This window comes from Aristolochia californica, unplaced genomic scaffold (genome assembly GCF_029961685.1).
Source record: "Aristolochia californica isolate CCGP_79_NKW_82.1479 unplaced genomic scaffold, dmAriCali1.0.hap1 SCAF_16, whole genome shotgun sequence".
Lineage (NCBI taxonomy): Eukaryota > Viridiplantae > Streptophyta > Magnoliopsida > Piperales > Aristolochiaceae > Aristolochia > Aristolochia californica.
This window is the reverse complement of record NW_027181837.1, coordinates 4,485,950-4,506,845: the sequence shown is the minus strand read 5'-3', so window position 1 is coordinate 4,506,845 and position 20,896 is coordinate 4,485,950. Positions and strand designations below refer to the sequence as shown.

Sequence of the window (20,896 nt, the reverse complement as noted above, 5' to 3'; positions counted from 1 at the left end):
TTCCAAATAACCTATCCTCAATCACTTTAACTCTAAAAATTCAAAGAGAGGACTTGTCTCATGCTTTGTAGATTAATTCGAGTATAAACAACTTGTCTTGAATCCAAGTTACCAAACAAAAGATCTTGAACATTAAGAAATTGAGCAAGTCTCATGTAAGTAACTGAAGCTCAAATCATTTCCATCACATAAACATCCTCTTCTCAAATCATCAATCTTGATAAAAAAAAAACTTGTAACAATCTATCTTGATCAAACTTGTAATTTAGTTACAAGAAGACCTAGGTTATAACATCTTCTAAACACCCAGAATTAACCTTCACAACTTCTCATATGAAGGTCATCTTTTCTTGATGTAATCCAGAGATCAAATGCTCGACATATAGCAAAGAAAATGTGTAAATAATAACCATAAATAATTTATCTCTTCATGGCTGGATTCCTTCCTTCACGAGTAACTTGTATGAGATATACATAAATTTTTTCACGTATACCTTAACATGGGGGATCCTAAACTCTAAGCTATGATACCATGTAGAATTTAGGATCCCATGACAAGAACCTCAACCAAAGTAAGAAGGAGAAGAGAGAGAGGAGAGAGATCTACTACCAAAGGGAGAGAGCTTGGACGATTTTGAGAAAAGGAGGAGAGAGCTAGCCAATGACCTCTATTTATAGCTTCTTACAATGCCCTTGGGGCTACAACATTATAAGAAAAGAGACATGAAAGAGACAAGTAATTACAACTTCATGTCATCTTTATGAGAAGTCTTCTTATTTACCAGTATGCCTCGTCTTGGTTGTGTGGACTTCTCACCTTAGACATATGGGCTTGAGTTCATCTTCTAACACAAGTTATACCACGGAGTTAACCAAACAAGACCCATTCCTCATGGGGACGAGTGCGGATAGGGGTTGACCACAGGATTAAGCTGGTGACAGGGTTTATGTATCATGTTTGGTAGGGTTTCATCACCTTAATATAGGCCCTAATAGTTTTAGAAAATATTTTTGAAATTTTTAATTTTTTTTTTTTTGCTTTTAACAAGGATAGTTAACGAAATAAATATTTTGGCTTGAAAAAGAGGTGGTCTTCCATACGACAAGGGGGGAATTTTTTCCTCATCACCTTCCTATTTTAGTTTTCTATTTTATGCTTCTTTTCTCTTAGTAATCTTTCTACTAAAAGTTTTTGTTACAATTCTTTAAAATTATTTTTTTCTAACATTAATGCCTATTCTATTCTTAAGTTCGGGTTGCTATTTTTTATTTTTGCTTTTATTTTTATTTTTATTTTTATTTTTTGTTGTAGAAGTAAGAGATAGAAATGTCAACATCTTCTACTCATTTGACATCTATAGCTAACACTAGTTCTAGTATGGCCATAGATAATAACTCAATTACATCAAAGTCGTATCCCCCTCAAATGACTAATGCAACGGAAGGCAGTCTAAGATGAAGGTACCCCAAATGAGAAACAAGGTGACTCTATCTAGAGTACAAAAGGACAAAAAAGGTCTCATGTGTGATTGGAATTCAAAGAAATTTCACTTCTAGATGGTACAAAAAAGGCTTAATGTGTTTATTGTAAAAATAATTTGAGTATTATTAATGGTGGAGCAGCCTCACATATGAGTTGACATTTGAAAGGTTGTCTTATTAGAAAAGTGACAATACGAAAGTAAAAAATAATAACTTTCATCTAGTGGGTTCAAATGTTGATTATAATTCATCTGACCTTCATTTGATGGATGGATTTTGGAGGCAAATATGATCAAGCTAAAATAAGAATGTTTATTGCTCATTGGATTCGTATACATGATCATCCGTTCACGATAGTGGAGGGGAGAGATTTTATTTTTTAATGAAGATGCCAAATATGAATTATGAAAAAATATTTGGTATGACCATTAAGGAGTGTATGAGGTAGAAAAAAAATTTGAAAACTTTAGTACAAGAGATTAATAAGATTAGTCTTACCACAAATATTTGGAAGTCTCAAAATTAAAAGATCGAATACATGGTTAATACTGGGCATTTCTTTATAGTAATTGGAAGATACAAAAGTGAGTCTTTGAGTTTTGTGCATGTTACTCTTCCTTATTGTGGTGTTGACATAACAAATTCTATTTACAAGTGTTTGAAAGATTGGAAAATAAAAAATAAAGTATCTAGTATCTCAATTGATAATGCTACATATAATGATGTTTGTTTGAGACTTTTGATAGATGATTTTTTAAGAAATAGAAAATTGGTTTGTGGTGGAAAGTTATTTCATGTGTTGTTGTACTCATATTCTAAACTTATTAGTCCAATATGATCATGTTGAAATTAAGGATATCATTAATAAAGTGCGCAAAAGTGTAAAATTTATTAATCAGTCACAATTTTTTCTCCAAAATTGTGCAACAACTATAGCTAGGAGCTAAAAGGGTAGTTCCGAGATTGTCCAACAACTATGCATTTCCTAGATTTCAAGATAGAGAGTCAACTTGTGATTTTTTGCTAAGTCTTGCTGAATGGGAAAAATGTTGAAATTGTGTGTGAAATTCTAGAAGTCTTTAATGCAGTCACTAATATCATTTTTTGAGATTGACTACTTCTAATTTATACCTTAGTGAGGTATGTAGGGTTAAAGATGTTTTAAATTTTCATTTTAAAAATGAAAATGTTTTCGATGATAGGTAAAATGAAATAGAAATTTGGGAAGTACTTGGGTGAATGCAATTTGTTGATGGTTGTTGTTTCAATTTTGGATTAAGGGTCAAATTAAGATTGATTGAAATGTGTTTTCCAGATATATATATTTTGAGGTGGAAGCTAGAATGAATATAAGCTTAGTTTGACGGACCTTATTTGAGATCTTTGATGAATATATAATCTTGTGTAATGTGAAAATTAGTAATGAAGAGATTGTTTCAAGTATTAGCTCTACAGGTGTTTTCACAAGTTGTAGGTCACATTCTTCATCAAGTTCATGTTGTCAAAAATACTGACTTATGTGAAACAAGTGGAATTAGTGAATTCACCAAAGTCAAAATTAAAAAATTATCTTGAAGAAGGTGTGTATATTTGTTAGAAAACATCACAATATGATTTTGTGTTTAGAATGGTGAAAAGTGAATAATTTAATATTTCGGGTATTATCTAAGATGGCAGTAGTTATTCTTGCAATTCCCATATTTATAGTAGCCTCAGAGTCTACCTCTAGTGCTGGTGGTAGAGTAATAGATCCATATCATTCTTCCCTGGATCCAAATACAGTTCAAAATTTAATTTGTAGCGGTGAATGGATTCGGGCTCTTCACGGTGTCCAGAAAAATCAAAAGGTGAATTATTTTTTATTAATTATTCTTTAGTGAATTTTTTAGTTTTATTTATAAAATTTTTGTTTAATGATTGCATCCTAAGAAGAAGCATATGGAGATAATGCTACCAGTTACTTGATTTTTTTTATTTTTTCTCATCTTAGTAATTTTAATATTTTTCACTACATTAAGTAATTAGTAGTGGAAGAGTATTTTTTTATGAGACAATAATAAGTTTTTTTCTTTTGTTTTTGTCATAGGTAAAGATTTTTCTAATGCAAATGGGGACATAGCATATTGTTTTCTAGCACGAAGAAAAAACTGGAGTTTATAAATTTATACTAAATTTATAGTTTTTGTTTGGGTGATTGTAAATTTGATATTGATATTTCATTTAATTTTTTGTATATGATTATTGCACAAAGTTTATGCATAATTTTATGGGAGTTTATGAACAATTTTATCTAGAGTATATGACCAATTTTAAACTTAGTTTATGTATAGTATTTATATACGATTTTATGCATAGCTCATGTACAATTTTATGTAGAATTTATGCATATTTTTTTGTATAGTTTATTTGATATGTATTTTATGCAAAATTTTAAATGTAGGTTGGAACTCTAGCTTGAATTGGTTAAAATTCTTGGGCTCAAGTTCTATTCCAATTTTAAGCTCGAGCGGTTCAAGTTCAATTCCAATTTTAAGCTCAAGCTCGAGTGTGAAGTATTCAGATCAAGCCAAGTTCGAACATAGATCTTCTTACCGTATCTGTCTCCTGACCACTTCTCTCTCCTGTCTGTACCAAGTTCGAACATAGATCTTCTTTACCTCTATTTCTTCTCTTCAAGAGCATTTTTTCTGCAAAAATACAGTGTTTTTTCAATGGCTTTTAAACCAGACCTCCTCACTTCATGTCTCCTAGTCGTCAACTACATTAATTTAACTAGTGATGTTGTAAAATACTACGGCATGTGGGGATTTAAGTTTAGGTACCTGCACTAGTTAAGTGGCAATTTTGTAAATACTAAGGTAGTTGGAAGACTTTTTTATTGGTTAGTTGCATTGTTTTGGGAGATTGTGAGTCGTGACCAACCACCCACATGGAAAAAATATATTTTTGGGAGGGAACCTTGTGCAAATGAGGGTTGGGTGACAAATAAAAAATTGATTAATATAATATTCACATATTATAAATTTATATAATGTGTATTTCCATTATATTTATCATTCAATTACTAATATATTTTAAATTAATTAAAAGAATAATAGAAAATAAAAACAATTTTTTAATGATAATTTATAATAATAAATAACAAGTGTAGTAACATTAAGTATTTAGTAATAATACTCATATCTATCATTAATTTTTAACTATTAATAATATTATTTTTTTAAAAATAACTAAAAGAATCAATAAAACAATAATAATTAATAATAAACAATAATTAGTAGCAAATAATGTCTATGCTTCTTATATTTGTCAATTATGAACATTAATTAATAACATAATATAAATTTAAATAATACATATGGTGGTTTCTTTTATTTACATATTTATGATAAATAGCACTCATGTAAAAATATATAACATAAAATAATAGTAATAAATTAAAATAATAATAAATAATTTTTATAAATAATAAGTATAAAAACATTAAATATTTAGTAATAATGCTAATATGAATCATTGATGTTTAATTATTACTAAAAGTAAGTTTATAAAAAAATTAATAGGAATCAACAATTAAAAAATATAATAATTAATAATCATAAATTTATGGTTTAATAGCAAATAATGTCTACGCTTAATATATATATTTCAATTATGAACATATAATTAATATATTTTTAGCAATAATAGGACTCCTATAATAGTATATAACATAAAATAATAATAATTAAATCATAAAAAAATAATCAATCATTTCTATGAATAATAATTGATAAAATAAATTATAAGTCTATTAATACTAAATATTTAGTAATAATACTAGTTTCACGTATTAATGTTTGATTAAATTAATTATTAGGAATCAAAATTAATCAATTAATTGTAAATAATGTCTATGATTATTATATTTATCAATAATAAACATATAACTAATATTTGTTTAATTAATTAACACCAGTATGTATTGATTAATAAATTGGTAATTAATAGCTATGCATATTTATTAGCGGCTAATAAGGGGGAGCAATCATAAATGGAAATCCTAATTAACGGATGAATAATGAATAACTAATAAATAATTAAAACATAAATTCAATTTTAAAATAATAATATCAAATATAAATGTCTAAGTATTAATATTATTAAATTTAAAACTATTTGATAGAAAATAATTATTAATTATTATAGTAATTAGTGTAAATAATAATTATTAAGAGAAATGATAGTTAAAAAGTATAATAAAACTAATTCTTTTAATAATACAAATTTCAAATATTAATATATAATATTATTAGTAATATAATAATGACAAAATTTTATAATACCAATGCTTTAATAGATAATGATAATGTACACATTTAGTATAGGGTTTTTTATAATTGAATGTCACACCATCTGTTCAATATTAAATTTATATAGATTGTTTGTAGAGAAGAAGAAAAGTGGGGTGTGAAGCATGAGGGCAAAAAGAAAAAAATAACCATTTTTTTATTGATAAGATAAGATCATACTATATTAGATTTATCTTTAATTGATGTAATCTTTCAATTTCTTGAATTTGTCCTACATTGATGTAATTCTTTTAATTCTCTAAAATCTCTCCTTCAGTTATGTAATCCTAGTTGATTAAAGAGTTTCCCAAATAAAGTTATAAATTGGGGTGTTGGCTAAAGGAAGAAATTAGTTAAGTCTTGTTGAATTTCTTGAAAAGAGGAAAACATCACTAACTTTTATGTAATATGAGTACAAGAGCCCCTATTTATAATGCATGAAAGTAGTAGAGTCTAATTACAATTAAACTACCCTTGTCCCAATTATACCCAAACTTTAACACTTAAAAGATAAGACTTTTGTCAGATCTATTTCCATAATAATTTTGGCTCTGTAAGACTTTTTATTATGAGAGTCATGTAAGACTACTCCATATATGTTCTTCAACACTCCCCCTCAAATTGGAGTTTATAACTTCAGTTTGCAATAAAAATGATTATTGGTCTTATGGTGCCAAGTCATGAAGTTAACCCAAGACAAAAAACCATGACGACAAAAAAACTACCAATAGAGATGGTAGGAAATTCTCGAAATTGTTAGGTGCAATCGAGGTGATAAAGATGAAAGAAAATATCAACCCAAATAAGAATTTTATCGTAGATGTCAAAACGAATAAAAGAACAAGATGGAGAAGATGAACGACGAGTGGAGGTAGAGGAGAGTGGAGAGTTTGATCTAGAAGAGTGAAACCATCGAGCGTCAACTGAAATGACGAGTAAAAATGAATTCATTACTCTCGTGCAGTGAATTCACTTTCACTCATTTTTTTTCACTTGAATGAGTGAAAAAGAATTACTTGCGTAATTCACTTTCACTCCCCACTTACACAACGCACTAACACTTTTGGGGCCACTTTCATTTTCACTTACACAGTACACTAATAGGCCCTAATTCACTTTCACTAACACTTTCCATAACACTTTTAAAGTGCATTGACACCCCTTAGGAACAATGTTTTGTTTGTAAATTTTAATTGTCTAGTCATTAATCAAGGAAAGAGCATACAGTTGAGTCTAAAAGTTTTTTCTTTCTTTAGACTTGACTTGAATTTGTTCTCACTAGATTCTAACCCAACCTCATTAGTTAAAAATGAGGCAAGCCGAAGCCTTGTGGAGTTGGGGGTTGAGGCCCTAAGTGAAAATGAGGCAAGCCTAAGCCTAAACCTCCATTAATAGTATTTCTTCCATTGGCAAAAAACAACAGACCCAAAAAGGTTGAATCGATGGTCTTTGAAGTTTGAGGTAAATAGAGTAACTATCGACTAATTAAAGAGGAAATTGACTAGAATAATTAGAATAAAAAGTATTTTTATAACAAAAATTTATGTTAACGATTGGAGTTTAACTTGTTTTAATTGAACTTTATTTTAAGTTTGATCTCCTAGCCGAATGTTTTTTGGGTGACGCCCCTTCTTCCACGTGAATGGGAGTAAAGACGAGTGACTAAATAACGTGCGGCATTCAGTTCCGAGCAAGTGGACGCTTGAAGGCGGTGGGATCCACGTCCGCTTTTTCCCGATAAAGGCTCGCGTCACTGTCACCTTGTCCAGGCACGTGAAACGCGACAAAACCCCGTCACCATCCCCCCTACCCAATTGCAGCTCAGCATTGAAAGTCCCACCCTCGATTCACGCCTCACATACGTGAACTCCCTTCCTGCCCAAGTTCCGAACCCCACTCTACCGGCTTCCGCACCGCTCTCTCTCCTGTCCTCCCAGCACCTTGGACGAGCGGTCCCATCACCGGGACCCACCTCTTTTTCCTCCCCATCTCTGCGGATCGCAGAGATTCCGTTCACAGCTAACCGAGCTCGGGGTCAGAATCTTCCTCGTTGCGAACGTCATTCATCTCCAACTGTCCTCTCTTCTCTTCCCCCTTTCTACTCATTCTCCGTCTCCATACAGACCAACTTGCCGGAGCTGAACGACAGACTGACATTAACGGCGCGGATCTCAGACCTCCGTTGCAAGGATAGCAATTATTCAATGCAATTCGTTCTGGGAAACAACTTGTCGGCTTTAATCACGTCGTTGGTTTGCCTCTGGTTTAGCAAAACCGGGGAAAATGGTCACGAAAGTGCAGAGACCGGAGATACTTTTTTGGGAGTGTTGCCGTCACGAAACATCCTGATTTTTCTGGCTTTCTTAAAACCTCATGGAGATTGGGAATCCGACGGGCGATATTAGTTCCCGTTGCTTATGGAGATTCCACTCTTTTACTCTGAGATTTTTTTAAAAGGGCAGAAATCGACGATTTCACATGGGCCGGCCCAATTATTGATTCCTTTTACCGGGAGGGAAGGAAGACTGGAAAACCCACTTGGTGAAAAAAGGGGGATTCCAGTGGAAAGTAGGGCGGAAAATTGGAATCTTGGTTGGGAATTGAGGTGTAGGACGGAAAATTGGAATTTCGAGTTGGAAATTAACTGCGGTCTAAGAGATTGCGTTAGAACGTGGAAAGATTTAGTTTCAGCGCTCCGATTTTCCGGGGTTTGGTTTGGTTGGTCCATGCCCGCCTGCTTTTTTTAATTCTCTCTCGTTTATCCAACTCGGTGACTTTTTTTATTGTTATTACGTAAAAGGCCCTGAGAAGTGTTTTTATTCCCGTATAACTCCCTTCTGAGAATTTTAATATTCCTATCCAGCTCTTTCTTCCTCCGCTGCTTCTCTCTCCTCTGCCTTGCATAAATCACCCCCTTCCCCTCATCCTCCTTTCCTCTTCCATAGTCATCGTTTCCCTTCGCCTGTTTGTGAGAGTTATCCGTCATGGGTTCGAGGCGAATCTGTGGGTCTTCTATGCTTCTGCTCCTCTTCCTCGCCGTGGCGTCTGCAGCGGACATGTCCATCATAACCTACGACGAGAAGCACGGGATGATGGAGGGGAGGAGCGACACGGAGGTGAGGGCGCTGTACGAGTCGTGGGTGGTGCACCATGGAAAGGCGTACAACGCGCTCGGGGAGAAGGATAGGAGGTTCGAGATCTTTAAGGACAACCTGAGGTTCATCGACGAGCAAAACGCCGGGAACCACACGTACAAGCTGGGGCTCAACAGGTTCGCTGATCTGACGAACGATGAGTATCGATCCACGTACCTGGGTGCCAAGCCCAGTCCCAGGAACGGGCTTTCGAGGCCAAAGAGCGATCGGTACTCGTACAAGGAAGGGGAGGGGTTGCCAGATTTCGTCGATTGGAGGGATAAAGGCGCCGTCGCTCCGGTCAAAAACCAGGGAAGCTGCGGTGAGTCTCTTTCTCTTAATTAATTAATTATATATTTATTTCGTTTTCTTATGACCGAAGCAAAAGATCTGTTTTTTTAATTGGCAATGCATAAAGATCGTTCCTTTTTTGAGAATTTGACCTGTAACACCTTTCCCTCTATTGGCTCACTGTTTCAATTTTTCTTTTACTTGTGCAATTTTTCCGGAATTGTTTATTGTTTTCTTTTTATTAATTATTTAATGTTCCTAAAAACGTTTTTTTTAAAGTTTCTTTTGCAAAAAATAAACTTTTTTTTTGTCTTGGATTTTCTTTATCGTAGACAGAGATGGTAGGTTTATGTACGCTCATGTGGTAGTCCTGTAAGTTCTCTGTTGCTCAACCTTTTTGCCCTGGACATTGGCAACCTCTTGTTGTTATTTTCCAAATTGCTACTGCTTGCTGATGATTCTTTATCTTATGAGTCGCCGGGTTTCCGTCTTTCCTCGACGAGTTTAGTTTTTGTGGAGGAATTTCGTTTTCAGCTTCTGGATTCTTTATTAATTTCCCGCTTTTGAATAAAGTTGGATATTATGCGATTGCTTTTTGACTTTCTTTCTCTTTCCATTACGCGTGAAATTATATTTGATTGTTTGGACTGGGAACAAAAAAATATTTAAAATGTGGAAGCTGGAACAAATTATTAAATTTAGAAAATGAAACATATTTTTTTTATTTTTTGATTTGGGTAAAAATTGATATAAAATTTAGAAGATGGAACATGGTGCTAATTTGTTTGTGGAGTTGTGGATTAGGGAGTTGTTGGGCTTTCTCTACAATAGCCGCCGTGGAAGGTATCAACCAGATCGTGACTGGTGATCTTATCTCTCTCTCGGAGCAGGAGCTTGTGGACTGTGACACGTCCTACAACCAGGGCTGTAATGGAGGTCTCATGGATTATGCTTTTGAATTTATTATCAGCAATGGTGGAATCGACACGGAGGATGATTACCCCTACAAAGGTGTCGATGGCAGATGTGACCTATACAGGGTTGGTAGAAGAATGGAATCGTTTCTTTTTTTTTTTTTTAAATTGACGTTTCCTGATTATGATGTTGCAAAAAGTTTTATGGTTATGCTGTTGAGTCTACGCCTCACACCGTGAAATTTTCTTATTATACCTTTTATTGGGATTAATTTGCAGAAAAACGCTCGCGTGGTATCCATCGACTCATATGAGGATGTTCCAGAGAATGATGAGAATGCTCTCAAGAAGGGGGTCGCTAACCAGCCCATCAGTGTTGCCATTGAAGCCGGCGGGATAGCTTTTCAACTGTACCAGTCGGTAAGACTCCTCTTTACTTGAGAAGAGAAATCGGATGAGCTAATTGGATTGCCAGGCTTTTTTGTTGGAAATAGCAGCAGCCTTCTTTCTGACGAAATTCTTGTCCCAAACCCTAAATGTTGTAGTTTCTACTACTTTTCTCTTGTCGATAGATTGCATGTTTAAGATATCTCATATGGGCTGCCTGTTCCTCTTCCTTTGAGCACCAGGTGATTGCTTCTGACAAAGCAGCTAAAAATTTCAAACTGCCAATTTGCCAATTTTTAACTGTTTAACATTCTATCTGGTAGGCTAAATGGTTCTATGGTGGTTTTGGACTTGGCCACGCCTGAAGTCAACTTTGAAGTCTTTAGCAAATCGTGAATTGCAGTTAATAATACGAGGATGCTTAGGGTTTTGATTGGTTTCATCTTCCTAAGATGTTACCCATTGTTTCCATTAAGTTTTACCTGCTATGTGTGTTCTCTTTCTTTCAGGGAGTGTTCACCGGGCATTGTGGGACTGATCTAGACCATGGAGTGACTGCAGTTGGTTATGGCACTGAGAATGGTAAGGATTACTGGCTCGTCCGTAACTCATGGGGAGATAACTGGGGTGAGGCAGGTTATATCAAAATGGAACGAAATGTAGCAAACACCCCGACTGGCAAATGTGGCATTGCCATACAAGCATCATATCCCCTCAAGAAAGGTGCAAACCCTCCCAACCCTGGCCCTTCCCCTCCATCTCCAGTGAGACCCCCTACTGTGTGTGACAGCTACTACTCTTGCCAAGAGAGTACCACCTGCTGCTGTGTCTATGAGTATGGCCGCTCGTGCTTTGCTTGGGGCTGCTGCCCACTTGAAGCTGCCACTTGCTGTGAGGACCACTACAGCTGCTGCCCCCATGATTACCCTATTTGCAACATTGATGCAGGGACCTGCTTAATGGTAAGTTATCCTATTTGTCTTGTTTCTCTTAATATGTTCTTGGTGTTATTATTATTTTTGCCATCGTTAAGTGATTTTCAAATGATCCCCATTACAACAGAAAAATAGAAACAGGAAACTCGGGAAAAAAATCATGGACTATTGAGTTTGAGAAATAGGCAAAGCTGTTGGGTAAAGTTTCAAAATTTTATCATCCTTTTAGGGGGATTTTGAGCTATAAGGTATTCTCATTTTGCATAAGATTTGGAATCTAATCCGAACTACCAGTGTTTTATCTACATTCTTAGTTAGAATGTAGATTCTAACATTGAGAGACCTGTGGTTGGCAGCAACTAATATATGCTAATTGCCCAACTAATTATTTTCTTTTTGACATGTGGAAATTCATCATATCTGGTAATTATCCAATTGATTTTTATTCTTATTTATAGATGGAAACACATACCTAATGTGACTAAGAGAATTTGTATCCAGCTTTGAGCCATGACACATGAATGAATCATTAGAATTATGTCCACTGTTTCAGGTTTTTGTCTTTCTAGTAGGAAGATATTACATTATTTGAACAGCATCACCAATCGAAATTGGAAATGATTTTGGATATCTGTTTATAGTTTCTGAGCCTCAAGTGTTTTTCTATAGTTTCTAAAGCATTTCCCATATGTTTCCAGTGTTCTTCCAAAATCTTGTGTATTAGAAAAGCTTGGAAATAGGTTGATCTAGCCATTGTTTCATTGCTTGTAGTGGATATTGATTGTCTTCTGAAGGTTGAGCAAATACATGATGGTTAATTTCTCTAATGGCAATCTGGACCATGGGTTGTTGAGATTATGGTTCACCTAGATTTTGACTAGTAATGGTTCACACATTCTTTCTTTTTCCCTTTATTGATGAAATAACTTTGATGAACAGAGCAAGAACAACCCGCTTGGAGTGGCAATGCTGAAACGCACCCCTGCAAAGCCATACTGGGCTTTCTCTGGTGCTACCGAAAAGAGCACATGAATGATGTAACTTTACCAGTTGAAGGTGAATGCAGTACCGAGAAGAAGTAACATATGACAGTCAGTGGTTTTAGTAACCTTTGCAAGAACTTTTATTACCGGCATTACCTTCAAAGCTTCCTGTCTTCATTTGATGGGGCCATTAAATTGCCTCTCATTTATAATTGGAACAGATGAATGTACATAGTTTCCTTACAATTGCAGACATGTTCACATGAACTTAAACTATTTCAATAGTTTCATTTGCTGCTTATTCTGTGAATGTGAATCGAGCATCATTCTGCATTTCCTTACTATCATTTTTAAAGGAAGCATCGTGTGTTATTATTGTTCCCATTATGAGAAACAAGCTCTGCTTGAATGAACCATCTTCCCTGTTCCCTGTTGTGGAGGAAAACCTTAATGGTGTCTGTTTAGAAACCAAAGAAAAGAAAAGAAAATGGGAGAAAAAAAATTCTTTTTCAGTGTTTGCACAGAGCTCCTTGCAGTATTCATCCTTCTTCTCTTCAATAGGACTTTATATTTAAAATATATATTAAGAAATAATTTAATTTAGTATTTCTATTTCAAAGGAAAAACTCCAATCCAGTTAGGGAAGTTCAATAGGTGGTCCGAGAGACCGATCTGGACCGGAGCCGGTCATTGACCGGTTCCATGAATTTGAAAAAGTTAAAAGAACCGGCTTAGGAGGCCTCTAAATGAAACAATCCCGTGACGCCTTCTGGTTAGACGCATAGACTCTCACATCAGGGTTAGTCGGGTTAAGTCGACTTCGGCACTTGCTCACGCTCCTTGGATTCGGCACTCGGCGTTTTTCCTTCGATTTCTTGAATCGTGTTGTCTGAACTCTCCAGTGCAGATCTCGGCAAGACTTGGTAAGAAACACGCCACTCTGTTCGAATTCTCCTTTTCTCCCTCTTGTTTGGGAGACTGCTGGAATCCTCTATCTTGCTCCAAAATCGGGTTTTCCAATTTCTGCCTTCTTTTTATCTGAACTCCGTCGTCTTGATTTGTAGTACTCGTTTGTATTTCAGTTTCACTGTTGAAGGTCGCCAGTTTCCAAGGTTTTTGAGTTTGCAATTGTCCGTCTTCCACCTTTTTCTGTAGCTTCCCCTCAGAGATTTCGGTGGTTGTGCGCTGTACTTTTTTTTTATCTCTTTGAGGGGGATTACTTGTTAATACCGAATGATTTGTTTTCTATGAGAACTTTTCAGCTTTAGCTTTATGTGGCGCTAAGGTGCAATCTTATTGGTTAATGATAGAGACATTTTTCTGTTATGCTGTGTCAGGTGGTGTCCAAGAGTTACTGTGAGAGGTCCTACAAAAAAGTGTGTCGCTGGAATTGTAAAGAAATTCTTTTAGGACATTGTTTCTCTCGCCGGCAATCTTTCAGAAGATTTAAAAAAGAAAGCTGAAACATTTTCTATAGTTTGGATTGTATCATGTTGTTCTATAAGAAGTGTTTGGTTGTATATGGAAGTCTCAGAGCATTTGATTTGGGGACTCCTTGGAATAGGGCGTTATTTTGGTGAATGAATTTATATATGTTACTGTTTCTTTGCCTATAACGATGTTGTTCACATATTGCCCTTGATTTGATTGCTTCTGCCATTTACTTCCCAACGATAACCTTGATGCAGTTTCTCCATGGCTTATGTCAGGAAAATCATGCTACATGTTTGGCACGATGCTAGTAATCATTTCATGCAGTCTAGATCTTACAGCTCAAAAATTGATTGGAGCAAGCTTCGTCCAATGATTCTTAAGAGAATTAAAAATAGGGCCAAGGACTATCCTGTCAATGACATGGCTCCTGTTGCATATGAGGTGCTTAGTGCTAGAGCACAACTTATTCAAGGGGTTTCTTTTCTTCTTAATGTTATCCCAATCAAGGCATGCAAGTAAGCAAGCATAGAACCTCTGCTAGTTTAAGTTGTAGTCTGGCTTACAGATTAGTTTATTTGATCATTTTAAGCGGTTGAGATATGTCGCAGGTTTTGCCCTGAGATTCATGTTGGCCAGAGTGGCCATCTCATCAAGACCTGTCATGGACCCAAGTGCAATAGCAAAAACCGTGCTCACTGTTGGATTGATGGCAACCTGAATGATATCCTTGTCCGAGTTGAGTCATTCCACCTTGATAACATGTTCCAAGATGTCATAGAACATGAGCAGAGATTTGATTTTTACCGAGTTCCAGCAGTTCTTGAACTTTGCTGCCAAGCTGGTGCCGATATCCCTGGTGAAATTCTTTATGCCACCAATGAGATACCAGAAACCAATAATGTTACTGCTTTAACCGATGAGCTGAGATCAGTTGCACAGGTTACTTTATTTGCATGGGAAAGGTTGAGATTAGGAGTTAAAAAGCTTTTACTTGTTTACCCTGCAAAGGTTTGTGAATATTGCTTGGAAGTTCATGTGGGACCTTCAGGACATAGAGCTCGGCTCTGTGGGGTCTTTAAGTATGAAGGTTGGAGGGGAACTCACTTTTGGAAGAAGGCTGATGTGGATAATTTGGTTCCCCCAAAGGTTGTGTGGCACAGGAGGCCTCAAGATCCTTCTGTGCTCTTGGATAGTGGGAGGGGGTACTATGGGCATGCACCAGCTGTTGTTGAGTTGTGTGCGCAAGCAGGGGTTAACTTACCCAAAACATATCACTCTATGATGAAAGTTAAGGGTTTGACTCTTGAAAGTGCCATCAGAGCAGGATTTACTCATTGATCAATATACTGATCCAATTGGCCATGAGTAAAAGCCTGTAGATGATACGAATGAAAGGTGAAACTGAATAATCTACCTCAAATGGGTTGGGTGAAGTTCAAATCAACCATGGATTTGATTTATAGCCTCTAACTAAACTGTTAGATATTTGCAAAGTGATAACTCTGGTGGGCTTTCTGGACCTTTATCAGGCTGGCTGGAGTGAGGTGGAGTGCATCTTTAATGGGCAGCATTCATCTGTTTGACATGGGTGATGTGTAGTTGGCTGGTATTGTGGGGACAGATCTTGATTTTATGCGAGCAAGTTTGAACAGGATTCCGACAATACGAAAATAAGCACAGTATCAGTATTAAAAAGGTTGTTGATTCATATATGAAAACAATTATCACATCTAAGCACACTTGTCGTGCCGTGGTTCTGTTTTTTGTCCCAGCATTTGTATCACCAGTAGAAGAGCGGTTATGGTTGCATTCTCTTTACTGTATGTTCTCTTTGGAAACAATATATCCTGTATCCTGTGACTGATAAGTATGGGTTTGTGCTCTATTTTTCCTTCTGGTGGAGAGACATGGTTACACTTCTACTTATGCAAGTTGGCAGCACTTCTGTAGAATATGACTGTCTCATCTTGTAGCAGCTGCTGGAGGCTAAATCTTTGTTTGCCAAGGCCAGAACGAAGCCTTGGAATTAAAGAGTCAAAAAGCAAACGGAATCAAGAAATCTTACTTTTCAATTTTGGACTGTACTTTGATTATTTCTCTTGTGATTTTCAATGTTTGTATTCAGAATAATTAGCAAAATGATCCAAATAACAAGTAACCTCATTTGGAGATCACGCTAACATGTCTCTTGGAATTCAGTATTGATGCTTTTAATTCTTCTCTTGTCACAGGAACCAGTCTGCTGTGGTGCCTATTTTAAAACCCAGAATAGTTAACTGTTAGGCAGCTTTAGCCATTGTAAGGCAATGAATGTGTGGTTTTCAACTATGGCTGTTGAGGCTTGAGGCTGTTCATCTACTAGGCCTTGTACATAGTGTTATTGGGCCCCTTCCATTCTCCAGGTAAGTCACTTTGATGCACCATTCTGTCCACCTGGGCGGACCAGTCATTCAAGGATAGGCTTCTGATTCAAGACTAATTAGTTATATTCAAATTTGTAACTGATGGTGTTGGGGACTGTCATCTGCACTTAGGCTATTGTGCTAAGTCAGTCCCTATTAACATATTACTAAAACTTTATATTTTTGGATTGTCGAGGAAAGTAGTTTTATATGCTTGTAGTTATTCTACTTAATCTACTTCTGCTTGGGTTTTTTGGGCCAGGGTTGGGCATCTCGGTATGGTACCAGCCATTGTGTATTGGACTGTATCATCCTCCCTTGGATTGCAAAATCAGTAAAAAATGAAAATGTGGGAGTTTATATATCGGGGACATTTACCAAAATACCGATTTGAAAATCCTATTTACCAATATATCGAATCCCAACACTTATTTGCTAAACTACTGGTTTGAAATCCATGTGGCCTGGTTTGCCATGGTGGTTCATTTCTCTGTTGCCCTGTGTGTTTTCTATGGGTTTCAAACATTAGTACAGGAGAAGAAGAGACGTGCTTAATGTTATGTTAGAGTAGGTTTTCTATTGTTATACTGTTTCAGTTGTTTTCTCCCTGCAATTAAGTGAGGTTTTAAGTTCGGAATAATAAGAAAACGATGAAAAAGTACACAATGTGATGTACATTGCCGAAATTTCTCCACTTTGTCCTTCGTTTTAATGAATCTCATTTATACTTGTTAGGTCTTAGACAAAAACAACCTATGATGGCCAGGTCCTTCCATGGAAATACAGGACATCCAGTCATTAAGAATTGGATTAAAAGGAGATTGACTCTCCAACGCCTGCTCGTGGGGCCTCATGTTTATCCATTTCGAACACAAAACGGTTTTAACGAGAGAATACAATGCCCGGGGTCCCATAGCCGTCTTCTTCACACTTCCTAAAGCCACATCCTGTAGGCAAAACATAGCGTGAACAAGTTTCTTTATCCTTTAAAAAGCAAGGGCTACTTAGAATCAAGTCGTCTCGAACAACTGACGAGCATGCAACAAAATGCCTCGTTCGCTTGCGAGTACCTTTCAAAGCAAGAAGTGAAGATTGAAGAGGAAGAGATCGCATTAATGGTTGCCAGTTATCTATCTTCTTGGAGTAATCAAGCTTATTTTCCATCGGAAGCGTTAGCACCAAAGCATTAAGCTCGTCAATAGAAGCTGAGAGAGATCTAAACAGCTAAGGCCGAAGTGATCGAGGAGAGGCGTCGCTCTCCCGGAGATCCGTCAACGCTACCATGTTCTGGCAGCTGACGTGCCGCCTTTTGTCGTAAAGCTCTACCTCTCCGTACCAATTTCACAGTCGGAACGAATTTCTTCTCCATTCCGGATAAGGCCAGCGGAAGCCAAAGGGTCCACACTCTTGTTTTCGCTTGGCGACCGGATAATCACGCCACGTAAGTCTAATAAGAGCGGACGAGCAACGATGAAGACCCAGAAAGAAGCTGTTCCTGTACTGTACTCGTCTCTCTCTCTCCTGATTTTTTACCGCGAGCAGAATGCAGAGGGAGGGATTGTTCTTGCTAGTAATGATTCGGGAAATTGGGTGTGGATCTTCGTCTTCGTGGGTGCCGGGTGTCCTGGATTTTTGCTTCTTTGTCTGGTTTGCTAGTCCTTTTTTATCATTCCGGACGCAATATCCGACCATTCACGCGCTTACTCGGCCGCGGCGAAAGTTTCAAGCTTTTCGCTTCATTCTAAAGAAGTTTATTTTCTCTCCCTTCACAGACTGAAAATAAATTAATTTAAAAATCCCTTAGCCCAACTGGATGGGCTTGACGGTAATTTCCTTGGGCCACGTCACTCTCCTGCCTGCAAGTTGGGTTTATCTTTTTCTCTACGATTTCTTAAACGCAAACAGAGGCCATCGATTTCCACGCCTTGAATCCAACGGCTGAGGGACACGAGTCGCGGAAACACGGAGCCGTCCGCACCCAGGAGTTTGGAACTTAACTCTAGTTACACCGCAACCCACCCCCCCCTCCCCGGCACGTTATATATCAACCCCTGCGCCCCTCCCTGTCTTGACTCCTCTCTCTCCCTCTCTCGATATTCTTCTTCTTCTCTCTCTCTCTCTCCTCTCTGCGTCGGCGTCCAAGGGCCCTTTCCTCCTCCAAACGGATAAACCGGTTTCTCTTCGTCTTTAATGTCAGATCTCGAGCGACGATGAGCTGCAACGGTTGCCGAGTCCTGCGAAAAGGGTGCAGCGAGTCTTGCATTCTTCGCCCCTGCCTTCAGTGGATCGAGAGCGCCGAGGCGCAGGGTCATGCTACGGTTTTCGTGGCTAAGTTCTTCGGCCGCGCCGGTCTCATGTCCTTCATTTCTTCTGTACCTGAGCAGCAGAGGCCAGGTAGAGAATGAGAAATTCATTTATTTTGCTTTTGAACTCGAGATATGGATCTAATTTTACCTCTAGCGTTGGAGATTGTTTTGTGTGTACTTATCTTCTTGTTTGCTTTTCTTCCTTCAGCTCTTTTCCAGTCTCTTTTATTCGAAGCCTGCGGCCGTACGGTGAATCCGGTTAACGGCGCGGTGGGGCTGCTCTGGACGGCGAACTGGCACGTGTGCCAGACGGCGGTGGAGACTGTCCTCCGCGGCGGGACTCTGCGCCCTCTGAGGGATCTTCCGACGCCGGAATCGGACGACGCGTCCGTGGCGGAGGAGTCCTGCAACAAGCTCCACGATCCGTACCCCGGGTCCAAGGTCACTAAGAGGAAGAGCGACGACGCGGCGAAACTGCAGGCATGCGAGCTGGATCTCGGCTTGATGTCAGGGTTTTCCACCAAGTCGTCGGCGGGCGGCTCGATCGCCACGAGGCCGGAGAAGCGCCGGCCGGCGACGCCCTCGGAGGAGGAATCGGTGACGACGAGCATCGAGAGCGATCAGGAATCGGGCGAACGAAAGCTTCTGAATTTGTTCGCTTGAGGCATGCCGTGAATGATTTTCAGCGACCGGAGGCACTCCGCGCGCCGTCCTGCGGCGTTTTGTGTAAGGATTCTCTGTTTCCCCGGACATTTCAACGTTTGTGATTGAAATTTCGGCGAGGTTTTTGTGTTCCCGGCAGCCGATCCCCTCTCTCAGGGAGGGCGAAGATGAATCTGCTGGTCTGGCTGTGCTGAATAAAATAAAATTTATTTTTTCTTTTCTTAAATTCTCTAATTCTGTCTACATATTTTTACTCTTTTGTAGAAGAAACATTTTTTTTTTCTCCAAATCAAGAGGGTATTTTCGTGAATATTAAAGGTTGGTGGGAGAGAAAGTCGGCTACGTGATTATCCGAAACTGCAAAACTTAAAAAAATCTTAATTCTTAAACATTCAAAAAATAAAAAAAGCCCTCGAAAATAGCGAGACAGAGACATGTAAATAGAAGAGGTCGGTGGGTGGTGGGCCCTTCCAACTTGTATTCATTTTATCTGGCCTATAGCGGATGTCTTGTTAAATAAATAAATAAAATAAATAATAATAAATTAAAGAAAAAGCTTTTCTCTACTCTAGAGCGAGAAACTGCGAGACGGCTTTTGGGTGTTGGAAAGAGGCAGATAGAGAATGGACGGCTGGTGGTGACGGTGGGCCCATCGCGTCGTTATTTTTCCATATATTTAAACTTTTCTGTTTTCCGGTATTTCCCCGTCATCCTCTCCAAGAGGGCACAAGGACGGGTGCGGCGCACCTCAGCGTCGATTTCGGCGGTTCCTGCTCCCTCGGGGTGGGACCTTTCCTCCCGTGTCCGCGAATTAAAAGATTATGAAATTTCGCGCCGGGGAGGCGCTGCGCTTCGCCGCATTCTCCACCGTGGGCCCCACACAGAACCTTCCGGACTTCTGCTTAATTAAAAAAAGAGGCTCGTATTATTATTATTTATTATTTTATTTTTTTAATAAATCTTCTGTCTAGGGAATGGGAATCAGAAAGCATATTGGCTGCTCTCGGGTTACCACCATACTGGAACACGTGGCCCGTGTTGGTGTGGGGTCGGGGATTAGACCCGGAAGAAGCAAGGCGACTTCAGTAATCAAATGATTGTGAACCTGCTTACGTAAGTGCTCATGTTAGCACCCTTTTGTTTAACATGCTAATATGCTTCTTTATTTTTTTTTAATCCCAAATTGTAATTTCAGAAAAAAATTCCTAAAATAAACCAATCCTGGATCGAATATGCATTGAACCATGTATTTGAGAACCAGAATCATGTCGCCTGATACGGCCGTAAAATGAGAAAAAAAATGAAGCTTGAAATCGACAGAATGATGCCTCCAATTGGTTTTCTAAAAAGTAGCTGTGGGTGACGCGGACTCCACCCGTGGTCGAGCTCTGAAGAAATGAATTTGGATGACGAGGACAAATTCCAAGCTTCTTGGTGGCCAAAACCCGAAAGCGATGCCCCAGAGAGATGAGACCTCTTCTGTCTCTATCCCCACTTTGTAGTTTCTCCGCAAAACCCCCTTTTCCACCTCATTCCTTTGTCCCTTTCCTCGCCCACCCCGATCAAAATATTATTACCTGCAGCTTCCACTCATCTCTTCTTTTGGAATTTTTTAATCTGGACTCTTGTAAGCA

At 37.9% G+C, this 20,896-nt stretch overlaps 3 protein-coding genes across 6 annotated transcripts; all 3 read left to right on the top strand.

Annotated features, from left to right (window-relative positions):
* Positions 1 to 8,681: 8,681 nt before the first annotated feature.
* LOC137952795 (cysteine proteinase mucunain-like) lies at positions 8,682 to 12,758 on the top strand. The gene is made up of 5 exons (XM_068799864.1): positions 8,682 to 9,269; positions 10,043 to 10,278; positions 10,432 to 10,572; positions 11,049 to 11,501; positions 12,414 to 12,758. Exons 1-5 carry the CDS (start codon positions 8,798 to 8,800, stop codon positions 12,504 to 12,506), a joined length of 1,395 nt encoding a protein of 464 aa, XP_068655965.1. The 5' UTR covers positions 8,682 to 8,797; the 3' UTR covers positions 12,507 to 12,758.
* Positions 12,759 to 13,271: 513 nt separating this feature from the next.
* Positions 13,272 to 16,065, top strand: LOC137953480 (APO protein 4, mitochondrial-like). Of its 4 annotated transcripts, none has more exons than XM_068800896.1 (3): positions 13,272 to 13,380; positions 14,167 to 14,406; positions 14,500 to 16,065. In XM_068800896.1, exons 2-3 carry the CDS (start codon positions 14,174 to 14,176, stop codon positions 15,227 to 15,229), a joined length of 963 nt encoding a protein of 320 aa, XP_068656997.1. In that variant the 5' UTR covers positions 13,272 to 13,380; positions 14,167 to 14,173; the 3' UTR covers positions 15,230 to 16,065. The 4 variants fall into 4 exon arrangements, with proteins under 4 accessions (XP_068656997.1, XP_068656995.1, XP_068656994.1 ...); XM_068800894.1 differs by having other exon boundaries at positions 14,146 to 14,406; XM_068800893.1 differs by having other exon boundaries at positions 13,795 to 14,406.
* Positions 16,066 to 18,407: 2,342 nt separating this feature from the next.
* On the top strand, positions 18,408 to 19,488 carry LOC137953859 (LOB domain-containing protein 39-like). The gene is made up of 2 exons (XM_068801390.1): positions 18,408 to 18,687; positions 18,808 to 19,488. Exons 1-2 carry the CDS (start codon positions 18,504 to 18,506, stop codon positions 19,260 to 19,262), a joined length of 639 nt encoding a protein of 212 aa, XP_068657491.1. The 5' UTR covers positions 18,408 to 18,503; the 3' UTR covers positions 19,263 to 19,488.
* Positions 19,489 to 20,896: the final 1,408 nt, after the last annotated feature.